The sequence below is a fragment of the Saccopteryx leptura genome, chromosome 6 (genome assembly GCF_036850995.1).
Source record: "Saccopteryx leptura isolate mSacLep1 chromosome 6, mSacLep1_pri_phased_curated, whole genome shotgun sequence".
Taxonomy (NCBI): Eukaryota; Metazoa; Chordata; class Mammalia; order Chiroptera; family Emballonuridae; genus Saccopteryx; species Saccopteryx leptura.
Window position 1 is genome coordinate 103623127 of NC_089508.1, and position 26022 is coordinate 103649148.

General features: G+C 36.5%; 1 protein-coding gene across 4 annotated transcripts in view; it reads left to right on the forward strand.

Annotated features, from left to right (window-relative positions):
• The window catches only part of AKAP6 (A-kinase anchoring protein 6), a 495640-nt gene that overhangs the window by 411046 nt on the left and 58572 nt on the right, over positions 1-26022 (forward strand). For all 4 annotated transcript variants that reach the window (XM_066344191.1, XM_066344194.1, XM_066344192.1 and 1 more), the window contains exon 11: positions 1626-1850. In XM_066344191.1, coding sequence (XP_066200288.1) covers positions 1626-1850 — 225 coding nt within the window. The remainder of the gene's footprint in view (positions 1-1625; positions 1851-26022) is intronic.

Genomic DNA, 26022 nt, shown 5'->3' on the forward strand with positions numbered 1-26022 from the left:
TAATCATTTTTGAAAATTGTATAAAGTATGCCATGGATATTGCTTTCTCAACAAAAAATGAAAATCAACATAACATTAAAATAAAAATAGTTATCGTTTATAAATCAGACAACTTAGAAATGGTTGCCATTTTGACAAAAGTATCATTTGAATGCAATATGCAGAGTTTTATAATGATTTAGGGAGAGAGAAAGGTGAAGGGAAGATTTGAACAAAACCTGGGCCACACTAACACCACCAGGCATATGGCTTTAATTGGCATGATTACATTTTAATTGGCATGAAAAAATATTTAAAGACAGGATTTTAACTTCTAACAATAGTAAAATAGAGGGATATGGTTTTTCATATTACTTTCATCTAAGGTGAACAGTGTGGAATGGAAATACATTAGAATGAAATGTCAGTGGTGCGTACAGTTTAATCTGTGAAATTTTGTCCCCTGTGCTGCATATTACTCTGTCTCAATTGCATATTAAACAACCCTATCAAGGCAGGCATTGGCATCTGCTGTGCTGACACAAATTGTGAATTAAATGAAATTGATGTCCTCTGTCGTATATTTATGAAGACGGACCATTCTCTGAAGTATTCTGTTTATGAAGAATTTATGATTGCAAACTGTTCCAGAACAAAAAAGTGGCAATAAATTCTTTTTTGTGACCCTACCCTCCAAGGGCATTGATTTCACCTCCTGCTGCTACTTTTGTTACAGCATAAAAACAATAGCTAAATCTGGATTCCACTGAGGGTCTTCAAATTATCAATATCTGCACCATGAAAATATAAAGGTGTTGGCAAGAAAGACTATTTTTCTGTTACGACCTCCTAAAGATACTATTTACAGAACATTACACAGCAGATGAATGTTGGTTGACTTAATTTTGTGTTTTAAAGCTTATATTTGTAGGTTTAATTCATCATTATAGATTAACTCCTACTGATTCTCCAACAACAAAAAAAGCCCTCTCTGACAACACCTTCATGACATAGGAGTTAATCTAAGAAGGCTTCTAGCATTCTGGGTTGGGACTTCTTTTAACATATATTTTGGAAAGTCTAGCATCCACAAATGCCAACTGTAAGGAATTGTGGGCATGAACAATTGCCCGGTCAGATAAAACCAACAAGAGCACCACAGAGGCCACCCCATCTTAACAGACCTCAGTCATGTGGTTTGGTGACTTGTACTGAACAACAAAAAAGAAACTTAATTCTCCATGCCTCTTTAGTATATTGATTAAACTCAGATTTCTATCTTCTGAAAATTTTATGCAGAGAATTTTTTTACTGTAAATTCCCATCATGAGAACTCAAATGAATTTTTATCAGTGACCATGGTGAAATTTTGAGTCAACTCTCCTTTCTGTGGAAGGAAATTATGATTGAATGAGGTCTTAAACCTCGAGTGATAGTCAGAACAACACACATTGCTCAAGAATTTAAAATCCTAAATGGCACACGGAGCTAATCTGAATAGAATGTTAGTTGTAAAGTGGCCGGTGTAGCGGCACACATTCCAGATGGTTCTTGTCATTGGCCCAAGTGTGAGTTGTTTTTGGTATCTACGCTAATCTATGTTTTTATTTTTTGTTGGTGTTTTTGTTTTTAATTTGATGCATTAGAAAACCCTTGGAGAGAAGATCCAGGACACAATGGCAGGGCCCAGTGGGTCGGGTCCACGTGACCTTCTCTCTCCTGAAAGCGGAAGCCTGGTAAGGCAGCTGGAGGTCAGGATCAAAGAGCTGAAAGGGTGGCTGAGAGATACAGAGCTTTTCATCTTCAATTCCTGTCTGAGACAAGAAAAGGAAGGAACAATGAATGCTAAGAAACAACTGCAATACTTTAAGGTAATAAAAAAACAATCAAAGTTGATAAAAAGCTTTCTTTATGGTAGGGATGAAATATTTATCAAGTACATAAAGTATTATACCCATGTATCTATGTATCACTGTGCACTTAAATGTTTCCTTGAATTTATAGACACCCTCCACATTTCTTATATGCCAGCGCCTGTGTGTGTGTAAAGATGAACATTAAGCACATCAAATACACATTGGATAGGGGAAATCTGCTGCTTGCGTGTTTCGTGCATTGCCTGTGGAAGGAGGACTTTGATAAATTAAAAGCAGACCAGTAAACCCTAAAGATGAGGACTTTGAAAGGCAGACCTAAATGTTCTATAAATAATGTGGCTAAAAATACTTCCATAAATCTATATAATAAAAGCACACACATGATTTAACTGAAGACCATTACTGCTAACAAAAGGGAACATAATTTTTACATATGAAAGAATCAACTATTCACAGAGAGAGGAAATAAAGTAAAAGAGGTTCCTACATTATAGGCATATTCTGTTGTAGTCAACCCTAGCAATAGAGCTATGTGTGTGTTCACTGCATGTCCATGAAGAGGAAGCATGTCTCCATTTTTTCCCCATGGTTGACACAATATCTATTCAAAAGCAGTTCTGAGTTCAAATGTCTTCTGTTACTGCCCATGCTAGCCTGTATTGCTTGAACCCTTACAACAAGGCAGCGATTATTTGGGCTGTTGACTGATGTCAGCCTGAGGCTTTGGAGTTGTAGACTATGATTTGATAGCAAGAAACCTGACATGAAAGGTCTTAAAGAGGAGGAAAGGGAAAACTAAGAAGAAAAGAATCTCTTGAGACCAAGCAACTGTGTCTTCTCAAGGCATTCCAGGACCAGGTTTTATTCATTTCACACCTTCTGCCTTGCAGTTCTCTGCAGTCTATCAGGGAATTTAGTCATAGTCACATGTGGCTCACATTCCCTCTGCCAGACAGGCAGGATCGCCTTGCTCACTGCGTAGTCCAGGAGAAAACACCCTCAAAGGTGCTTCCCAGTAAACTGGCTGTATTACACACCTACAAGTTATTTTGATTGAAAATCTCCTCTTCTGTCATTGAATTGACAAGACCAAACTGGAAATTAAATGCAAGCCTCTTGTCAAAGTAAATGCGTTTTACTCTTTAGAATCTAATATTCAGATGATTTGTTATTTCGCCTCTCCTTGTCCCACCCTAACCCCTGCTGTAGGGAGGTGGAATCTTCAGCTACCTCCCTCTGTGTTATTTGAACTTAATAACATGAATCTTAGAAAACATCCTGGTCATTAGTACGCAGGATGTTGTGAAATGTATCTTTTCTAGTATCTGTATAGCAGCTTTAGTGAACTGGTTAATGGCCCCAGCCAGTTGTATAACCTTGGTCATGTTTCTTGTATGATTCCTCAGTGCCTCAATTTCTTCATCTATAAAATAAGATGCTAGGATTTATATCACATGAAAATGAGTTTACATATGTAAATTATCATTTCTACTTTTTGTAATGGTGCATTCATAAGGGATAGAAATACTATTTTTTCTTTTTAATTTTTTAAGTGAGAGGACAGAAGATAGTGAAACAGACTCTTGCATGGTTCCTGACTGGGATCCACACAGTAACCCCTGTCTGGGGCCAATGCTCAAATCAACTGAGCTATCCTCACAGTGCCTGAGGCCCACACTCGAACCAGTTGAGCCACTGGCTGTGGGAAGGGTAGAGGGAGTGAAGGGGGAGAGGGAAGGGGAAAGAAGTAGATGGTCACTTTTCATGTGTGCCCTGATTGGGGAACAAACCCAGGATGTCCACATGCCAGGCTGATGCTCTATCCACTGAGCAAACTGGCCGGGGCCAAAATATTTTAACATAAGCCCAAAGATGTTAATAATAATTGGAAACCATAATAAGAAGTTTGCTATTATAGATATTTATATATTTACCATTCTACCCACATATCTCATAGATATTTGAAAACAACTTTTTTTTCACATTTGCTATTATTATAAATGAAAACGTGAGCAGTTCTGCATTAATTTGTTGTTTCCAACAGATATTAGCTTTCTGCTTTAGTTTTGTACAGTGTCAACATCATTTTTAACTAGTTTCTAGTAATAAATATAAGAGTTTAAGAGACAGAGAGAAGTCTCTCCAGACTTCCAGATTATTGATTGATAGCTCCTAGGAGTCCTAGTTATTTGCTGACACTTTCTAGTCATAAGGAGGATATTCACTACACCTAGTTCATTATTTACTATGTGCATATTAGTGCCTGAAAATAATCATAGAATTTTAATTTCAAAAGTACCAGAGACTATCTCATGCTTTTGACTATTTTAATTTTTTCTTCTAAAATATTTTTTCCTTAAAGCATTTTTTATTTTTTATTGTCACTATTTATTAATTGTTTTTAGTGTCACTAACTGTTGTTATATCCACTTTTATTTATTTAGCAATTTTTAAAATAATGTAATAAATTCAGAGACTTTCCTACCTCAAACGAAAGGTAGGATCTTAATGATGATGTACATACACCTCACCGCATCGATTCCCCAGCCCTATTTCAACGTCTGCTCTACTCACCTAAGGAAATCATATTCTTCACCCCAAATTCTTTATTCAACTTGCTTTTCTTTGATAGGAAATGATATTTTGATTTTATTTTTGTTTTTAACTTTATGAAAAGATATCATGCTGTGTTATTTTTAGGATATTCTTTTTAATTTAATATTTATTCATGTTACCAAGTATGGCTACAATTCACTTATGTTGACAATTGTATAGTATTCCATTGTAAATATATACATGTATCTCATTTAAGGCAAATAGCAACTTCTAAAGTCAGCATCAGGATACTGATTTTGCAGATGTGAAAGAGGTACATAGAGATTAAGTTTTGTATGTCCAAGGTCACTTACAATGAGTGGCAGAATTAGAATTTAATTCTAAGCTGTCTGACTTAATGCCCATACTCTGAACTACTACTCTGCAAAGTTGATATCTACTGACTGCCTTTCCACGCAGGGTGACTCAAAGGGAAGAGCAAGACAAAGTTAAATGTCGTTGTCTTTCTGATAGCTTTGTCAGTCACAATCTTCAGCAAGTTCACCAGAATTGTAAATAGCTTCAGCTCTTGAAGATCTTGGGAGTTGAAAATATTTGTGTTTTGTTTTACATTTTTATACTAAATCAGTGTAAATTCCTTTGCCACGTGTCACTTCTTAAATTGAAACTTTAAAAAAAATTGAGATTATGGAGCTCTGACAATATCTTTTTTTTACAAACAGAAACTCTAATACTTTCTAAAATTTTGACCTTGTGGAGTTTGATCAGATAAGTTACATGGATCTAACATAATGACACTTTTTTTTTTTTTTTTACAGATAGAGAGAGAGAGAGTCAGAGAGAGGGATAGATAGGAACAGACAGACAGGAATGGAGAGAGATGAGAGCATCAATCATCAGTTTTTCATTGAGACTCCTTAGTTGTTCATTGATTGCTTTCTCATATGTGTCTTGACTGTGGGCCTTCAGCAGACTGAGTAACCCCTTGCTAGAGCCAGTGACCTTGGGTCTAAGCTGGTGAGCTTTTGCTCAAACCAGATGAGCCTGCGCTCAAGCTGGTGACCTTGGGGTCTCGAAACTGGGTCCTCGGCATCCCAGTCCAACGCTCTATCAACTGCGCCACCGTCTGGTCAGGTGACACTTCTTTTTAACGAAAGCTTTGTGCATGACTTTTGGAATAAATATCTTTCCTACCCAGTATTTTAAATATTTCTGAGCTGTTTACTCTTTCGCACTTAGTATATGATTAATCAAGAGTTCTATATATTACCACATTCATTGAAAGAATAAATCTAAATGTTTATAATATGATAATAATGTAATGTTTATAACCTGACAAAATTAGTAACTACCTATAGAATAAAAACATTTTTACTTACTAAAAATTCAAAGAATTGATGCCCTCTGCCTTTCTAAGTGATAAAGGTGCTCAGGTAGGAGAGTTATTCAAGAACCTTTCCGTGTTCAAGAACCTTTCCGTGTGGAAAACTTCTGCCATGTTCTGTCTCTGTTTGCGGGTTCCCAAGTGTCTCCTGCCATCATTGGTCACACAGAAGATGGGCTTTAGCTACAAGGTTTATTTAGCTTAATGATTCTTCATTCTCTAAAATCTCAGGCTTTTAACAGAATCAACACCTTTCTATAACACCCAGAGTAATGCTAGGTAAGGCTTGGTGCACTGCCCAGGAGAGCGGGAAGGAAGGGCGCTGCGTACACAAAGGAAACCCTCTGCTTTGTAGACACAACAGTGTCCTTCTCTGAGCTTGGTTTGGGAGGAAAGAAAGGATGTGGAGCTTAGGTTTTTAGGAAAAGGGAAGAAAGCAATTGTGAAATGTATTTTTTTTTTTCTTTAAGGCAGTAAGTATGATAAGTGTGGAATTAGACACAAGGCACAGTGTACCTAAGAAAGAAAACGTGAAGGGCTGGCACAGGGAGAGACAGGAAGGTACGAACCTGAGATCCCAGGACAAAAATGTAAAATTGTCAAGGAGGGAGCACACCATGACGACAGAATGAGGAGAGCACAGGAAGGGAGGCGTAATGATGCCGGCTGGCAAAGGGCCCCGGAGCTGTGTGTGCAGCTTTGATGCCATGGGCTGGAGAGCACCACTCTGTAACGACCCTTCAGTCAGAAAAGAAAGTAATTACTTAATCATATGTTCCTTGTATCCCATAACCAAATTCATTATTTTAAAGATTCAAATTGAGAGAAAGTATCCATTGCCAGCTGAAGGAGCTCAAAGCCCTGGACTGAGCCCAGAACAAGCCTGGAAAGGACCAGTGTAGACCTACCCAGAAGCTTTGTCACCAAGGAGGAGAATGAATGGAATAGATTTGGTAACCTCACCAATGATTAATGCCCCAGACTTGCTTAGCAATTTAAATTTGACCAAGAACGTGTACGTGTGTTTTTATACTTAAACCTTATGCTAATTATGTAAGTTGAAAATTATGAGCACCTTCTTATGTGTATTTTTACTTATTTTGATAAATGAAGAGCTTGAGATATGGAAAGTTAATGTGACTGATATGAATCCACACAAAAACCAGCAGCAGAGACAGCAGAAGCAATGGTCTTTGGGTTTATATTCCAACATTCTTCCATCCCTCCATTCACTGACCCTTAAAAATAAGCATTAAAACATTATTTTACTCTAAATCAAACACTGACAAACATATTTTGTAAGAGGCCAGATAATGCAATCTCTGTTGCAATTACTCAACTCTGCTCTTGTAGTATAAAAGCAGCCACAGACAACATGTAAATGAATAAATATAAAGTGTTTAATAAAACTAATTTACAAAACTATTTACAAAAGTAGGTAATGGTCAAGATTGGATCCACTGGCATTAGCTTCCTGGCCCTGCTCTAGATTACAAAAATTATCATAAACATGAGAATGGTTACCGTTTGCATTTCCTTCAAGGAAAGGAGGCTATACTATGCCAAAGAGAAGCCGTTTATCCCGAATTGCATTCGGAAGAACAAAATGTTCTTTTTAATAATTTTAACAATGACAATGAATACTTACAGAGTGCTCACAAGATGTAAGTCATGTTTTCTAAACATTTTACCTGCATTTGCTTATTTAATCCTCATCATCTTTCTGGGGCAGATGGTTTATTATCCCCACTGTAAAGATGGGAAAACGGAGGCAGGGAAAGTTGAAGTGAGTTACTCAAGCTCATACGTCGTTAGTGGTCGAGTCAGTAGTCAGCCCTAGAAAGTCTGCTCCAGAATCTGCCTCTATTTGTAGGCACAGTAGTCTCTAGGTCAAAGATCTATTTCTAAAAAGAGAAAACCCTTGCCTGACCTGTGGTGGCGCAGTGGATAAAGCGTCAACCTGGAAACGCTGAGGTTGCCGGTTCAAAACCCTGGGCTTGCCTGGTCAAGGCACATATGGGAGTTGATGCTTCCTGCTCCTCCCCCCCTCTCCCCTGCCTATAATGAATAAGTAAAATCTTAAAAAAAAAATGTCACTAAAAAGAGAAAACCCTTTATCCATGGTTTTTCTCTCTGCTGTTTCAGCTACTTGCCAAAAATATTACATGGAAAATTTGTAAGTTTTAAACAACTCATAGATTTTAAGTTACATACTGTTTTGAATATCCTGATGAAATCTCATCCCATCCCTCTCTGTCCTGCCTGGGACGTGAATCATCGCTTTGTCCAGTGTATACACACTGAGTAAGTCACCAGCCCAATAGTCACTTAGTAGCTGTCTGGGTTATCAGACCAATTGTTGTCATAGCACAGTGCTTGTAATCCTTATTTTATTTAATAAAGGCCTCAAAGTGCAAGAGCAGTGATGTGGGCGATTCAGATATGCCAAAGAGAAGCCCTTTGAGTAAAAAGGTGAGTGCAGTATAATAAGATATCTTGAGAGAGAAACCACCTTCACATAACTTGTATTATAGTATGTTATTATAATTGTCCTATTTTATTTAGTTATTGCTATTAATCTCATATAAGTGCCTAATTTATAAATTAAACTTTATCATAGGTATGTATGTATAGGAAAACACATAGTATATATAGGGGTCAAGACTATCCACAGTTTCAGACATATACCAGGGATCTTAAAACATACCCCCCACACAGATAAGAGGGGGTCTACCATAACTGGTGGCTTACTCTGTTGTTCTCATCTCAGATCTGAATTCTTCACAGCTGGTGGAAGTCAGCAAGTCAGTGTTTTAAATCTTGGAAATTAAAAATTTTAGAGTAAGGTTTTTAAACGGATTTCAAATTCTGAAACATAGGATATTACTAATTACTCTGAAAAGAAACATTACTAAGATACTTTTACAAAAATAAAGAGATAAATAAAAGAACTAAACACAGTTCATGTGCTTTAAGAAATATTTTCCAAATGTGTAAATTCCACAAACAAAAATAGGACCAGTCTAGTCGTGACATGTTGAGGGAATTTCTCATGTCCACTATAACCAATCTCAAATGATACTATAAATAATCACACTTCCCAATATCCCACAAAACCCACATTTTTCAGGAGGTTAGGTTGAGAGACAGGAGAAAATATTTTTGAAGTTTTGAGATATGAAAAGGAAACCATGGTTCCTAAAGGTCCAGGATCCTCCTCGCTGCTTTGTCCTGGAGCCATTAGAAACTTCGTAATGATGCTGTTGGCAAAGCTGCAAAGAGTTGCAGTCATTCAGTCTGGCTATAACAAAAGCATGCAAAATGCTTTCAGAATCAACAGACATCAGGCAGGATTCATTCCTGTCTATATGTCTTAGATAATTTTTTTTTAAATGTGGTTATACTGCCATGTATGTTTATCAAAAGGAAATACTGAATTCAGCTTCTATTAGATATTTTCCCCTACTATATATATATAAAAACCAATCACCTAACACTTCCTTGGAAGTAATTTAAGTAATTGGATACAATCCAGAATTGCCTTGTAAAAATAATTGGCTGGGTTAAGGTTGAAATTCAAAGATACATTGAAATAAATGTTATTCACACTACCAACTGTAGGGGGGTGGGAATGGGGAAGACCCACAGGAAATTTTTATAGGTAGTCCCAGTGCAGCTTTCTAAAGTAAAAGAAAATTAAAAAAAACAAAGGCCTAATTCATTCTGAGTACACCTTTTGCTAGACTAAGAGGCAAAACCATACCTATCAAGTCAGGACTTCTGCCCCTGGTTGAGGATGCAAAGATATAGCCATACACTCATTTCATATGTGTTGTTTCTATTGCTGCTTTCAGGTAAACCAGATTCAGGAAAGTTAAAGACTGCCACGCCAGTCTAGAAAGGTGAGGGACAGAAAACCAGACAGGGCTGCACTCACACTCTGAAACCACTGTGACGAGTGTTTCTGTTCTTAACTGACTTAAAGTTCTTTCCGCTGTTAATAAGCTCAACTTAGGAAGACACTGGAAGAACAGAATTTAAAAGATGTCTTCATGTTCTCCACTTAGATCAGTTGTAGGGTTAGAGTGGTGAATCTGACCCACCATATTGTGGAGACCTAACATGTGGATTCAAGATAACTGGCTTTATCCTGACGCTACCTATTTATACTTCATGATCTCCTTAATAGTTCAGGTTTCTCATCCTAAAAATGCTGATAATAATAGCACTTACCTCAACAAAGTGGTTCTGAGTGTTAAATGAAATAATGTACATGAAAGCTGTATGAAATAGAGCCTGCCTAGTAAGAAACTATGTATTTTAGCCACCAGCACTATAATTATTATAGCATAAAGTTGTTCTATTAAGCATTTTTTTAACACTGCAAAATAAGTAGATAAAGAAAATAAGTAGTAAACAGATAATAAAAATCCAAAGGGTTTCAATTACACGTGAGTTGTACGATCCATAGCAGTGGTTGGCAAACTCATTAGTCCACAGAGCCGAATATCAACAGTACAATTGAAATTTCTTTTGAAAGCCAAATTTTTTAAACTTAAACTATATAGGTAGGTACATTCCTTATTGAGGTAGCGCCCGCACGTGGTATTTTGTGGAAGAGCCACACTTCAAAGGGCCAAAGAGCCGCATGTGGCTCGCAAGCCGTAGTTTGCCGACCACTGATCTATAGGAACTGAATTATCTGTTAGTTAGATAATTGACCTATTACTGAGGACAGTTTTGTTGGAGTGTATCAGTCTCAGGTGCTAAAAATAGCTTGGCACTGAAGCACTGGCCCCAGATGGAGCTGCCAGGTGGATCTTGGTCTGGGACCTGGGCACATGCAGGAGTCTGCCTCACTATCTCCCCTCCTCTCACCTAAAAAAAAAAAAAATTGCTAAACTTTGCCCTGGCTGACATTGTCCCAGAGCATGGAGGTTGCCAGTTTGATTCCCTGGTCAGGACATACAGAAGCAGCTCTATGTTCCAATCTCTCTCTCTCCCTGCCTCTCTCAAAAAAAAAAAAAAAAAAAAAAAAAAAAGGAAAGGAAGAAAAAAAAAAAAGAAAAGAAGAGAAGAAAGAGAAAAGAAAAGAAAAGAGAAGAAAAGAAAAGAAAAGAAAGATGCTGAACTTTAGTCTAATCACATTCATTCATTTAGTCATTCAATAAGTATTTATTGGACACCTACCATGTGGCAGGCACTGGCCTGGGCATTAGCAATACATAAAGCTTACACTCTGGTCTTATTTAAATATTTTGCTATAAGGCATGTTGTTCATTTTTACCCTGGTAAATTGAAAGGTTTTTTAGAAAATATTTTACTTCCAGTATAATGAATAAATCAGCCTCTTGTTGATGCCACTTTTAAAATGAGAAATGACTTGAGTTTTTTCTGCATTCTCTATCTTATTTTTCCATTTTTGTTGATATAATTCTTTAAATTTAATTAGTAGCTAATATTATTTTACTAATATAATTACATTCTTTTTCATATTTCAATAATTTCTTTTGATGCTTGTATATTTTAAAAGAATATTTAAAAATTCAGAGTCAGTTTATGATAATACTCATTTTGTTGCTCACTATCAGTTTTTTAATATACCATGGGTTTTTTCTCTTTTAAAAATAATTGTTCTTATATTGACTACTAGATTGTGTTTATTTGTTTCTTTTTTTAAAGATTTTATTTATTTACTTTAGAGAGAGGAGAGAGGAAAGAGAGAGAGAGACATAGGAGCAAGAAGCATCAACTCCCACATGTGCTTTGACCAGGCAAGCCCAGGGTTCTGAACCAGTGACCTCAGAGTACCAGGTTGATGCTTTATCCTCTGTGCTACCACAGGTCAAGCTGTTTCTTTCTTTTTGAGAGAGGCAGGGAGAGAGAGAAAGAGACAGAACATTGAGCTGTTCCTGTATGTGCCCTGACTGGGGATGGAACTGTCAACCTCTGCACTTCCAGATGATGCTTCAACCAACCAAGCTATCCTGCCAGGGCTTAATTTTCTAAATTTTTACTTATTGAACTTTTTTTAGAGAGAGACAGAGAGAGAAAGTGATAGAGAGAGGGGAGGGGAAAGGAAACATTCATTTGTTGTTCTATTTAGTCGTGCATTCATTGGTTGCTTGTCGTGAGTGTGCCTTGACTGGGAATCAAACCCATAAGCTGGTCATTGCAGGGCAATGTTCTAGTCGACTGGGCTAACTGGCCAGGGACTAGATTGTTTTTTAATAATTTTTATAGGAAAAGTACATTTCTAATATATTTCACAAGCCCTTGCATGTCTGAAATATATTTTACTTGACTTATAAACAATAGCTAGGCTGAATTTAAACTGTTGCTGTAGGGAGTATAATTTTTTGCCATTAAAACTGATTTTGGCATTTATAGTCATAAAAGTCTAATTTTTTATTTTTATTTTTTTTGCATTTTTCTGAAGCTGGAAATGGGGAGAGACAGTCAGACAGACTCCCGCATGCGCCCAACTGGGATCTACCCGGCATGCCCACCAGGGGGCTACGCTCTGCCCACCAGGGGGCGATGCTCTGCCCCTCCGGGGCGTCGCTCTGTTGTGACCAGAGCCATAAAAGTCTAATTTTTGTTTCCACATAATAACTTTGTTTTTCACTTGTATGTGACAGGGTGTTGGTCTCTTTTCCTTTCTTTACTGGTAACTTGGTGAGTCCTCATTGATTTTGAAAATTTAAATCCTGCGTTAGATCAGAAAGTTTTACCTACTACTGGATAATCACAAGTTCTCCATGTGTTAGGTCTCTCCTTTTGGAAGTCCTGTTTTGTGTATATTGAGTCCCTGGATCTTTCTTTCACTTAAAGAAATCAATTCTTATTTTTATGTCTTTATTTGTGGACTTCAAGTAGAATTCTCAAGGATGAGTTATGTTTCCACAGTACCTAATTTTGCAACTTATTGTCTTCATTGCAATTAAAAAAATCTTATTTAGAAAATTAAATTTAATGGGGTGACATTAATCAATAAGAGTACATAGATTTCAGGTAAGCATGTCTATGGAATTTGAACTGTTGATTGCATTGTGTGCCCATCACCTAAAGTACCAAATCATTTTTCATCACTGTATATTTGTCTCTCTTTACTCCCCTCCCCCCAACACCCTCTCTCTAACACCCTCTCTCTGATAACCACTTTTATCCATGTCCATGAGTCTCATTCTTATATCCCACCAATGTGTGAAATCATATAGTTTTTAGCTTTTTCTGATTTACTTGTTTCACTACGTATAATGTTCTCAAGATCCATCCATGTTGTCATAAATGGCAATATGTCGCCTGACCAGGCGGTGGCACAGTGAATAGAGCGTCAGACTGGGATGCAGAGAACCCAGGTTCGAGACCCCGAGGTCGCCAGCTTGAGCCCAGGCTCATCTGGTTTGAGCAAAAAGCCCACCAGCTTGAACCCAAGGTCGCTGGCTCCAGCAAGGGGTTACTCAGTCTGCTGAAGGCCCATGGTCAAGGCATGTATGAGAGAGCAATCAATGAACAACTAAGGTGTTGCAACACGCAATTAAAAACTAATGATTGATGCTTCTCATCTCTCTCCATTCCTGTCTGTCTGTCCCTGTCTATCCCTCTCTCAAAAAAAAAAAAAAAAAAAAAAAAAAAAAAAAAAAAAAAGGCAATATGTCATCAGTTCTTATGGCTGAGTAGCATTCCATTGTATATATATACTACATCTTCTTTATCCAGTCCTCTATCGAGGGACACTTTGGTTGTTTCCATGTCTTGGCCACTGAGAATAATGCTACAATGAACATGGGGGTACATGTGTCTTTATGTACCAATGCTTTAGAATTTTTTGGGTACATAACCAGTAGAGGGATTGCTGGGTCATGTGGTAATTCTTAATTTTTTGAAGAACTACCATGCTTTCTTTCATAATGGCTGTGCCAGTTTACCTTCCCACCACCAGTGAATGAAGGTTCCTTTTTCTCCACAGCCACTCCAACACTTATTACCTGTCCTGTTGATAATAGCCAGTCTAACAGGGATGAGGTAGCATCTCATTGTAGTTTTGATTTGCATTTCTCTAATAACTAGCAAAGATGAGCATCTTTCATATATATGTTGCCCCTTTGTATGTCTTCTTGAAGGAAATGTCTGTTCAGATCCTCTTTCAATTTTTTAATTGCATTGCTTGTTTGTTGCTGAGCTTTGCAAGTTTTTTAATATATTTTGGATATTAACTGCTTATTGAAGCTGTTGTTTTTAAATATCATCTCCCATTTAGTTGCCCACCTTTTGTTTTGTTGTCAGTTTCTTTCTCTGTGCAGAAGCTTTTTAGTTTGATATAGTCCCATTCATTTATTGTTGCCTTTACTTCCCTCACCTTTGGGGTCAAATTCCTAAAATGTTCTCTACGGCCAAGCTCCTATAAGTTTAGTACTGGTTCACTGCAATTTTTAATTCAACAAAAGTTCTTTTCATCTCTGTACAATCTTTGTTGATCTTAATCTGTTCTATCTTCTAAAGTGCCTACCTCAGCGCTATGGATGCAATGTCCTGGTGCATGTTTTCAAGAAATGGATTGAAGTTTTCTAAGGATTTATTTTTTCTTTTATTAATTCTATTTCAAAAGGAGTCAATTAGTCTATTTTGCTTTGAGTCCTCAAATTGGACCCCCTTTAAAATACAATGTCTGTTAATGTATATTCTTCTTTTTTATATCTTTATTTTTAAAGAGAAAGTTGTGTTTTTTTTTATGAACCAGATGTTAATATAGGTTCACTGAGATTCTGTAAGTGGCTCTTTATATAAATATTTTAGGTCTAGACAAAAACTAAGTGGAAATTTTAATTTTCTTTAGTTTTATTATAATTCAGTAGTGAGAAAGTATAGATGATATACATGATATCCCACTATCTGGAATGCTGTTGTCTCTGCATTGGCTCATAGTTCCCTTTAACAAAAAAATCTTCAACAAAAGGCATTTAAAGTAATAGAACTTGTTTAAGGATAGAGGGATTCTAGAACCTAAAAAGAAGAGCCAGTTCAAAACTATTTTGGGAGTGTGGATAGAGTTATTTTTAATTCATTCAACACCATTATCTTAAGCAAACACCTATTTCACGTGCTGTGCTGGGATACTGTGGTGAATCATCCATTGTTCTCTTCCAAAAGGAAAACATAGTCTAAAGTGATATAGACAAGTCAACAGGCAAGCAAACTAGGATATGGCATGTGCTTTGATGGTGAGCTATAGAAGTACTCAGTTCTTGGGGAGGAAAGGTTTTTGTGGGGAGAGACAGGCAAGTTCCTAGAGGGTGTGATCCTAAACTGAGACCTGAAGTGAAAGTGGGTGAACATAGACAGAATAGTATGTATGTGTGTTACAATTAATGAACCTACATTGAACATTATAATCACACAAAGTCCATAGTTTAGATTATGGTTCATTCTTGGTGTTGTACATTTTATGGGTTTAGCAAATGTATAATGACATGTATCTATCATTATGGCCTCATATTGCATATTTTTACTGCTTTGAAAATCATCTGTGCTTTATTCCTTTATTCCTCTTCCCCCATCCCACTCCAATTCCTGAAAACCACATCTGGTCTTTTTACTTCCCATAGTTTTGTCTTTTCTAGATGGTTGTGGAGTTGAAATCATACAGTATGTAGCCTTTTCAGATTTCTTTTACTTAGTAATATGCATTTAAGATTCCTCCATGTCTTTTCGTGGCTTGACAGCTCTTTTATTTTTTTTTTAGCACTAAATAATATTCCATTGTGTGGATGTAGCATAGTTTATTAAATCATTCACTTACTGAGGGACATCTTGGTTACTTCCAAGTTTTGTAAATTATGAATAAAGCTGCTATGAACATTCATGTGCAGGTTCTTTTGTGAATTTAAGTTTTCAACTTCTTTGGGTAAATACTGAAGAGCACAATGCTGAATCTTATTGTGGAAGTATGTTTATTTTATTGGAAATTACCTGTCTTCCAGAGTGCCAGTGCCATTTTGCATTCCCACTAGCAATGAGTGAGAGGTTTGGTTTTTCTACATCCTTGTTAGCATTTGGTATTGTCAGTGTTCCAAATTTTGGCTATTCTAGTGGGTATTTGGTGGTATTTCATGGCTATCTTAAGAGTATAAAAATTTCTAAACTAGGAGCTATCTTGAAGTTGTAGTCATTTTGTATGACCTTCATAGTACCAATGGTAATGCCTCAGAGTCACAGGATACTCATGAAGTACTTAGGAAGTTGTAAAATTTTATCATGATATGGAACCTAAGATCATTTAGCTAGTTCACCCTCCTATTTCAAAGAAGAGAAAACCACGTCTCTGATAAATTAAATGACTTACCCAGGACAGAACCAGATCCAGAGCCAGATGGCAGCCCATGTTTACTGAATTCTAATCTAGGCCATAGTCCAATACTGAACCAATAATTTCATGTTAGTCGTCATTGATGTCTTTGCAATTTTCACATCTCAATTTTTCTCTATAAATAGAGATAATAAGCTTATCTTATTTGATGAATAGAAATAAAAAATTATTATCACAAGGGAGCTACTGATTAATAGAAAATGTAGAAATGCATATTAATACCATGAAGTACTATTTTAAACAGTTTTAAGAATACATAAAATGAAAAACCAAGCCTCCTCTAGCGTTCGAACTCAAAAACTTTACCATCTTTTCTGCAACAGCTTCTCATTTCTGGGGTCCATACTGAGTTCAACTTGGTATAGAGTTTACTATCATTTTTCAGCTTGTGTGTATGTTGCACCTTCATATGAGGAGCTTAAAGAGCTTTACAGACATTAGCTTCTTAATCCTCCCAAAACCTCTCTAAGACAGGGCAGAAGCATAAATCATTATTCCTATCTTGAAAAAAAAATTATCTCTCTTAATTTCACTGATGCTCTAAACTGTTGATTAAATCCTAATTTATACACTGTATATTTAGAATATAAAATTCTCTTCCCCAAAGACATTTTTATTTCTTTTTGAATTTAATGTCATAAGGACAAGTATAAAAATAGATTGACAGGCCTGGTGTTAGGAGCTTCTTTGAGAGGCATAGGCTAGACGGTGACCCGGTTTCTCTTGTACTCTCCTTTTATCACAATGTTCTTTAGTGCCCTTCAGTCATGACAGGAGAAATAACTTAAAAACTGAAGGGACTCGGTCCTGGCTGATTGGCTCAGCGGTAGAGCGTTGGCCTGGCATGCGGGAGACCCGGGTTCGATTCCTGGCCAGGGCACAAGGGAGAAGCGCCCATTTGCTTCTCCACCCCCCCCCTCCTCTCTGTCTCTCTCTTCCCCTCCCGCAGCCAAGGCTTCATTGGAGCAAAGATGGCCCGGGCGCTGAGCGTCGCCCTGGTGGGCGTGCCGGGTGGATCCCGGTCGGGCGCATGCGGGAGTCTGTCTGACTGTCTCTCCCCGTTTCCAGCTTCAGAAAAATACAAAAACAAAACAAAACAAAAAAAAACTGGAGGGACTCATCTACCCCTTCATCTGTTTGCCAAGACCTGCCAGCAAGAGAGCCAATGGGTAATTTTCAGCCATGCCACCCTAACTTTCAACAAAATGCTGGTGCCACAGACTTTAGAGCTTTGCGAAAACAACAATGGCAGTTAAATTTTCAATCTTATATGTTTTGCTTAGGCATGTAGTTCTCACTATAAAGATATTTGAAATTAGACTTTGAAGATGTTAGAAAATGACTAAGATGTGAACACAATCCGAGATCAAGTAAAGTTGATGAATGCAAATGATTGCAACAACACATTTGTCTTGACAATTAAAGTGGTTGTTGCTCATAGTTCAGGTCAGTGTAAAGGAAATTAAATTAAAATGATAAAGACAAAATAAAATTATATTCCATCACTCCTAGAAATTCTTCAGAGGAGAAAAGAGTCACCTTGCAACTGAGAGATATTCAAGGTTGTGTTTTATTTTTTAAAAGTTCATCTCAAACCAGCATATGATATTTTTCCTGTCTCATAACAGAATAAGGTTATGTAATAATTTGATGCCAGAGATAGTAAAGGCTACAGGAGCATTGATTTTTAGAAAAAGGGTATTAAGGGCATATAAAAGTTACACGATTTACTTGAGATCATTCAAACTAGTTATTGCTAAACTAGGAGAATACTAAATTGTGGGGTTTTGCTCAATCTAAGTTGCTTCTCAAATGTTAAACTAAAACATCTTTCTGCTCAGTGGACTTGCCACCAAAATATTAGATAAGACAAATGGGAGGACTGCCCCACTTTATATTCTGTATTCTTTGGGGAGCAGGCAGGAAAAAGATATGATGTCTCTTCTCAGAAGAAAAGAACTCCTTATTAAAGGAAAACAAGCCTTATTTAAGAAAATGTTGCAAAAAATCATCCTGTACCTCTGCTTTGTTTTAGCCACGGGAATGTTAAAGAAAGAAGTTCTTATTACATTTCCTTTTCATGAGTATCCAGAATATTGCTTTGACCTAAATAATCATTATAGCAATTCACCAGTTAGCTAATATTTAGTCAGCATCTCTCTACTACCTAATATAATAGTCAAAGAGTGTTTTGCTGTTATATATTAGTTAAACTTCTAAATGACCCTGAATGTATGGTTAGTATTACTGCACATCTGGGAATACTGAAAACTGGAGAAAAAAAGAGTTGAATTTCCCTGGGCTTCCACAACAAACACAAAGGGAAGAACTAAAACTCCCAGTGGTCCAAATTCACAGGAAAATGTCCTATTTAACTTTAGATGCTATGAAAATAAAATCAGAAACATGAAGTTTATAGACCTTTTTATGCCCCAGCTTCATCTAAATTAGGAAGGAGCAAATAAATGAACAGAGGGTCTTTCTAAAATTGACTTTATGTCCCTAGTATCATTTTCCTCCTTTTTAAGTTATTTTAAGTTATGTTATTCCCCATAGCCTAACTTTCTTCCTGTATTCTTATTTTGTCCCTAGAGTTCTTGAATTCATTTATTTTAGGATTCTGGAATTACAGAAATATTTCTTCAAATACCAATTCCTAGAAGTAACACTCTGAGCTTTGTGATGAGTTCCAGGAATGGCTTCATAGGAAATAAAGAATAAGTTAGCCAGACATAGGTCTGGAGAGATGGGCTTTTTTAGAAGAGTTGTGAAGAATAGCCACCTGTGTATGGATAAGAAAGCTAGAAGAATGCCATGCATCAGAGTTGAGTGAGTCATGAAACTAATCAGTCTATTAATCTGTCCTTCCCTGCATGTTTCACGTTATCCCTGGGAATTCCCTTTGGGCCATCTTGCTCCTGTGTTCTCTTGCTCTCCATCTTAATAGTTTTTCATTCTCCAGGTGTGGTCTTTATGATCATCCCTCTTTCATAGATTTAGCGTCATGGCGGCTGTACCTCGTCATAAAGAATTTTCTTCTTCCTCTCCTCAAGACTTTACTGGATACTCCTTTGACCTGGCCAGTGAATACACTAAACCCATTAAAAGCACTGATGAGTTCAGGTACTGGGATTGACAAATAACCTAGAGAAGAAAATCACCTTCATCCATTCCCCAGAATTATTTAGAAATGATTCCCATGGAATCAACTAGAGATAAAAAGCACAGTAGGTATTGTAAATAGATTTCAAAATGTAATAATGTAAAAATAAATGGCAATTAATGCCTTATCTGCTTATGAAAGGAGTGATTGTAGGATTTTAAGAAAAGGTATTTTGTAGTATAATGGCTAAGTTGCATTTATATCCAGCAGCCTTTCCCCTTTATTGCTAAAAGTAGCTTTCTATAACTGCAGACTGATTTAGCATCTTAATAATAATGGACATGTTTTTAAAAGATTATTGCCAAAAGTGCATTCTTTATTCCAGGGAGAATCTGTAATAGATACCAGCATTTTAGTAATGATACAAGCAATCTGTAAGCTATTATAGTTTTCTTTAGAGTAACTTAATCTTCATATTGTTTGGTATGTCTGGAATTTTAATAGTGTTTTTAATTTAGAAAAGGAAATATATAACATGTTACTAATTACACGTGACTATGAACTAAACACATGACCACTGAGCTTGATTCTTAAAAAGTAAACATATTTATAAGTACTTAACCTAGTATAGGGAAAGTCACAAAGAAATTAAAGAGTGCTACATAAGGATATCAACAGCTTTCATGGAATGACACAGTGAGGGCCTGCATTTTTAGAATGGTTATTATATTTTGGTCTACATCTAAAAAATAGCTAAGGGGAATAAAAACACTCCTTTCCAAATATAATTAATATGTTTTTCACTACATGAAGGTAAAAACAAAACAAAAGTGAATATTTATAAAAGGATGATAACAACATCTGTCCAAGGGTCTTCCAAAATTTGTCGCCCTGGCCAGTGGCTCAGTAGATAAAGAATTGGCCCAGTGTATGAACATCCCAGATTTAATTCCCGCTCAGGACACACAGAAGAAGCAACCATCTGCTTCTACTTCCTTTTACTCTCCCCTTTCTCTCCCTCTTTGTATCCCACAGCCAGTGGTTTGATTGGTTTGAGTGTATCCTCAGGCACTGAGGACAGTTTGGTTTGTCTGAGTGTGTAAGCCTCAGGCACTAAAAATAGCTCAGTACCCCAGCATTGGCCCCAGACAGTGGGTTGCTGGGTAGATCCTGGGTGGAATGCATGTGGGAGTTCTGCTTCACTACCTCCCCTCCTCTCACCTCAAAAAAAAAAAGAATTTTTAGTACTAATTAATAGTCCTGGTGGCTTTCAATGATTCAACTTAATTGGTGAGGATACTAGATTGCAAGAAAATATAAGATTTTTTTGTAGGTCAAAGATCAGGCTAATTAAGCCCTAGAGGTAAAAGTAACTTATCTTTGGACCTCACTACTACCTGGATGAACAGAGGGGAGAAGATTTTTTCTAAAAATAAAAGTATTCACTGAAAATATTTTGATTTGAAGTGGCAATAAGGAATCATTTAGTGTTGTAATCTAGACTTAGATTGTCACATACAATTTTAAAAATATTTGGCACACATCCTAGACCCTCTTCCAGGAGCTGATAGAAATGTGCTTAGTGATCAATTCAGGGGGCTTTAATGCTAAGTTTTAAATCTAGTTTTTAAATTAAATAAACCAGTTTGTTATTTTCAAAGAAGTTATAATCTACTTAAAACTGTCATTCTCTGTTTCTGACTTACAATTAGATGGTATTTCCAAAATGTCAGACTTAGATTCTTTTTCTACCATCACCATAATAAAATCTGACAGCCAAGATATTATATCAATACCTTTTCCATAATTAGCAATAAGGATCCTACCAAGGGTTAACTGGAAAAGTTTCAAAAACATTTTTCTACAAATGGTCCTGATGGGTATTATGCTTTTAAAATCTGCTAATGTAGCAAAGACTCATGACAACTAGGAGACAAATCTTTGAGCAAAACTGTTTGGAAAGAATAGTTTTGTAGTGTATGATGTATGTTATGTAAATGAGCTTATTAGGACTCTCATCTGTTTTATTATTGGTGACCAATTTAATAGAGGCATTTAAAAAACAATATTTCTGCCTGACTCCTAGAAATGAAGAAGATACATTGATATAATTGAGAGCAAATGATTGCATGTCATGCCATTTAATCATGTCATTTTTCAATTGCTATTTTTTGCACTTCACTGCATGCTTATAGAATATTTAGTTTCAATATAGATTAAGTTCCAGGATTTTCAATGGAGGGTTCCTATATTGTCTGACATTGTCTTTTAAGTTTGAATCAGTTAAAATGCACAGATGTCATTTACAAATGTTTTCTTTAAAATATGCAAGTCATTGTTCATGCTTCATTTAAGTATTTTAATTGTTTGCTATTTTGAAGAATTACTCCTTTACAATTCTCTGATGGAAATTTTTATTTGCAACACTTATACACTAGGTATAGTTAAGCACATAATTGATTCAAGAATAGAGCTATCAGGACCAAAAGATGTGCTGATCCCTTGTCAGAAACTTTAATAATCACTAGCCTCATGAATGTTTCCTACCTCTTTGTTCAATCTCTTCTTTATTATTTATATAAATTATAGCTTTCTCAGAAAACAGATTATCTCCCACTGGTTGCTATAATATGAGGTTCTTGAGAGCAAAAAGTTTTGTCTATTTTATTCACTGATGTATCTCAAACACTCAGAAGAGTGCCCATTATAATAGGTATTTAATAAATATTTTTTCAATAAGTTTATAAGTATTTTTTCCATCTCTGCTATCATAACCACCCTTAAGAGTTACATAAGAAGCCCCACCTGTGGAGGAGAGGAGGAAACCACAGTAACTGCCTCAGCGGGCCGGCGCCAGCAACTCCCATACCCAAATTCCTGAGGCAGTGGCAGAGGGGGTGGAGAGCCTGCAGACAGACCACATGTAGGGAAAACAAAGGCCACACCCATTGGAATCCTGTGGCCACACCTTTCTTATACACAGACAAAATGGGAAGGCAGAGAAATGTAATCCAAATGAATCAAGAGAAATCCCCAGAAAAGCACTTGAATGAGTCAGATATAAACAAATTACAGGATGCAGAGTTTAAAATAATGATTGTTAGGATGCTTAAAGATCTTAGAACAACAATAGATGGACATAATGAGCACCTAAATAAAGAGATAGCAAATATAAAAAAGGACATTGAAATAATAAAAAAGAATCAGTAAGAAATGACAAATACAATATAAGAAATGAAGACCACAATGGAAGAAATTAAAAGCAGGATGGATGAAGCTGAGGATCAAATCAGTGAGTTAGAGGACAAGATAAACAAAAGCACAGAAGCAGAACAGCATAAAGGAAAGAGACTCAAACATCTGAGGAAACTCTAAGAGAGCTCTGTGACAACATGATGAGAAATAACATCTGAATCATAGAGGTTCCTGAAGAAGAAGAAGAGAAAAAACAAGAGATAAAAACCTTGTTCAATCAACTCATAGCTAAAAACTTCCCTAAATTGATGCAGGAAAAAGTCACACAAGTTCAAGAAGCACAGAGAATTTCATTAAAGAGAAACCCAAGAAACCTACATCAAGACACATCATAATTAAAATTCCAAAGCTAAGAGATTAAGAGAAAATATTAAAAGCTGCTAGAGAAAAAAAGACTATCACCTACAAAGGAGCCCCCATAAGGATGACATCCGACTTCTCAACAGAAACACTTGAGGCCAGAAGGGAATGGCAAGAAATATTCAAAGTAATGCAGAACAAGAGCCTACAACCAGGACTACTTTATCCAGCAAGGCTATCATTTAAAATTGAAGGAGAAATAAAAAAAAGCTTCCCAGAAAAAGAAAAAAAAAACCTCAAGGAATTCATTATAACCAAACCAATGCTGCAAGAAATGTTAAGGGGCCTGTTGTAAACAGAACAAAGGGGGAAAAGATTATAGTAAAAGGAAGATAACTTTAAAGAATAAAATGGCAATAAACAACTATATATCAATAATAACCTTAAATGTAAATGGATTAAATGATCCAATCAAAAGACATAGGGTAACTGCATGTATAAGGAAACAGGATCCATACATATGCTGTCTACAAGAGACACATCTCAAAACAAAAGATATATATAGACTAAAGGTAAAAGGATGAAAAAAAATATTTCATGCAAAAAGAAATGAAAAAAAAAAAGCTGGGGTAGCAATACTTATATCAGACAAAATTGACTTTAAAACAAAGGCTATAGTAAGAGATAAAGTAGGTCCTACATAACGATAAAGGGAGCAATTCAACAGGAAGATATAACCATTATAAATATCTATGCACCTAATATAGGAACATCTAAATATATAAAGCAGACTGTGATGGATATAAAGGACGAGATCAACAGCAATACTATAAAAGTAGGGGATTTTAATACCACACTAACATCACTAGATAGATCCTCAAGAAAGAAAATAAAGAAATAGCAGACTAAAGGACACACTAGATCAACTTGATTTAATAGATATCTGCAGAACCTTTCACCATAAAGCAACAGAATATACATTCTTTTCAAGTGCTCATGGTACATTCTCTAGGATAGACCACATGTTAGGGCATAAAAGTGGTCTCAACAAATTTAAGAAGATTGAAATCATATCAAGCATTTTCTCTGATCACAATGACATGAAGCTAGAAATCAACCACTACAGAAAAACTGAAAAATACTCAAACACATGGAAACTAAATAGCATGATATTAAATAACGAATGGGTTAACGATGAGATCAAAGAAGAAATAAAAAATTCCTAGAAACGAATGATAATGAGTATACATCAACTCAAAATTTATGGGATACAGCAAAAGCAGTACTGAGAGGGAAGTTCATAGCACTACAGGCATACCTTAAACAGCTAGAAAAAGCTCAAGTAAATAACCTAACCCTACATCTAAAAGAAATAGAAAAAAACAGCAAGTAAAGCCCAGAAGTAATAGAAGGAAAGACATAATAAAGAAAAGAGCAAAAATAAATGACATAGAAGCTAAAGAAACAATATAGAGGATCAATGAAACCTAGAGCTGGTTTTTTGAAAGGGTAAACAAGCCTAATCTGTGGTGGTGCAGTGGATAAAGCGTTGACCTGGAAATGCTGAGGTTGCCTGTTCGAAACCCTGAACTTGCCTGGTCAAGGCACATATGGGAGTTGATGCTTCCAGCTCCTCCCCCCTTCTCTCTCTGTCTCTCTCTCTTCTCTCTTCCTCTCTGTCTCTCTCCTCTCTAAAAAAAAAATGAATAAATTAAAAAAAAATAAAGGGTCTTTTTAAGAAGAAAAACAAACAAAAAAGGTAAAAACATATGAACAGTAAAATGGCAATAAACACATATCTATCAATAAATGAATCTTAAAAAAAAAAAACCAAAAAAATTTAAAAAATAAAAAATAAAAAAAGAAAGGGTAAACAAGAATGATGAACCTTTAACCAGACTCACCAAGAAAAAAAGAAAGAGGATTCAAATAAATAAAAGCAGAAATGAGAGTGGAGAAATAACAACAGACACAACAGAAATACAAAGGATTGTAAGAAAATACTATGAAGAACTGTACATCAAAAAATTAAACAACCTAGGTGAAATGGACAAATTCCTCGAAACATATCTTTCAAAAATCAATTTGGAAGAATCAGAAAACCTAAACAGACTGATTACAACAAATGAGATCAAAACAGTTATCAAAAAACTCCCAACAAACAAAAGCCCTGGGCCAGATGGCTTCACTGGTGAATTCTACCAAAGATTCAAAGAAGAGGCCCTGGCCGGTTGGCTCAGTGGTAGAGCGTCGGCCTGGCGTGCAGGGGACCTGGGTTCGATTCCCGGCCAGGGCACATAGGAGAAGCGCCCATTTGCTTCTCCACCCCCCCCCTTCCTCTCTGTCTCTCTCTTCCCCTCCTGCAGCCAAGGCTCCATTGGAGCAAAGATGGCCCGAGCGCTGGGGATGGCTCCTTGGCCTCTGCCCCAGGTGCTAGAGTGGCTCTGGTCGTGGCAGAGCGACACCCAGGAGGGGCAGAGCATCACCCCCTGATGGGCAGAGCATTGCCCTTGGTGGGCATGTCGGGTGGATCCCGGTCGGGCCCATGCAGGAGTCTGTCTGACTGTCTCTCCCCGTTTCCAGCTTCAGAAAAGTACAAAAAAAAAAAAAAAAGATTCAAAGAAGAACTAACTCCTATCCTCCTCAAGCTATTTCAAAAAATTGAAGAAGAAAGAAGACTTCTAAGCTCCTTTTATGAGGCAAGCATAATTCTGATTTCAAAACCAGGCAAAGACAAAAAGAAAAAAGAAAATTATAGGCCAATATCCCTGATGAATTTAGATGCTAAAATCCTCAACAAAATATTAGCAAACCAGATCTAGCAATTCAGGATAAAAATCATACATCATGATCAAGTGGGATTTATAATGGGGAGGCAAGGATGGTACAATATTTGTAAATCAACCAATGTGATTCATCACATAAACAAAAGGAAGGAGAAAAACCACATAATAATTTCAATAGGTGCAGAAAAAGCATTTGATAAAATCCAGCACCCATTTATGATAAAAAAATTTCAGCAAAGTGGGAATACAGAGAACATACCTCAACATGATAAAGGCCATCTGTGAAAACCCATAGCCAACATAATAATTAATGGGCAAAAATGAAAAGCAATCCCCCTAAGATTAGGAACAAGACAGGGGTGTCCCCTTTCTACCACTCTTATTCTATATAGTAGTACTGGAAGTCCTAGCTA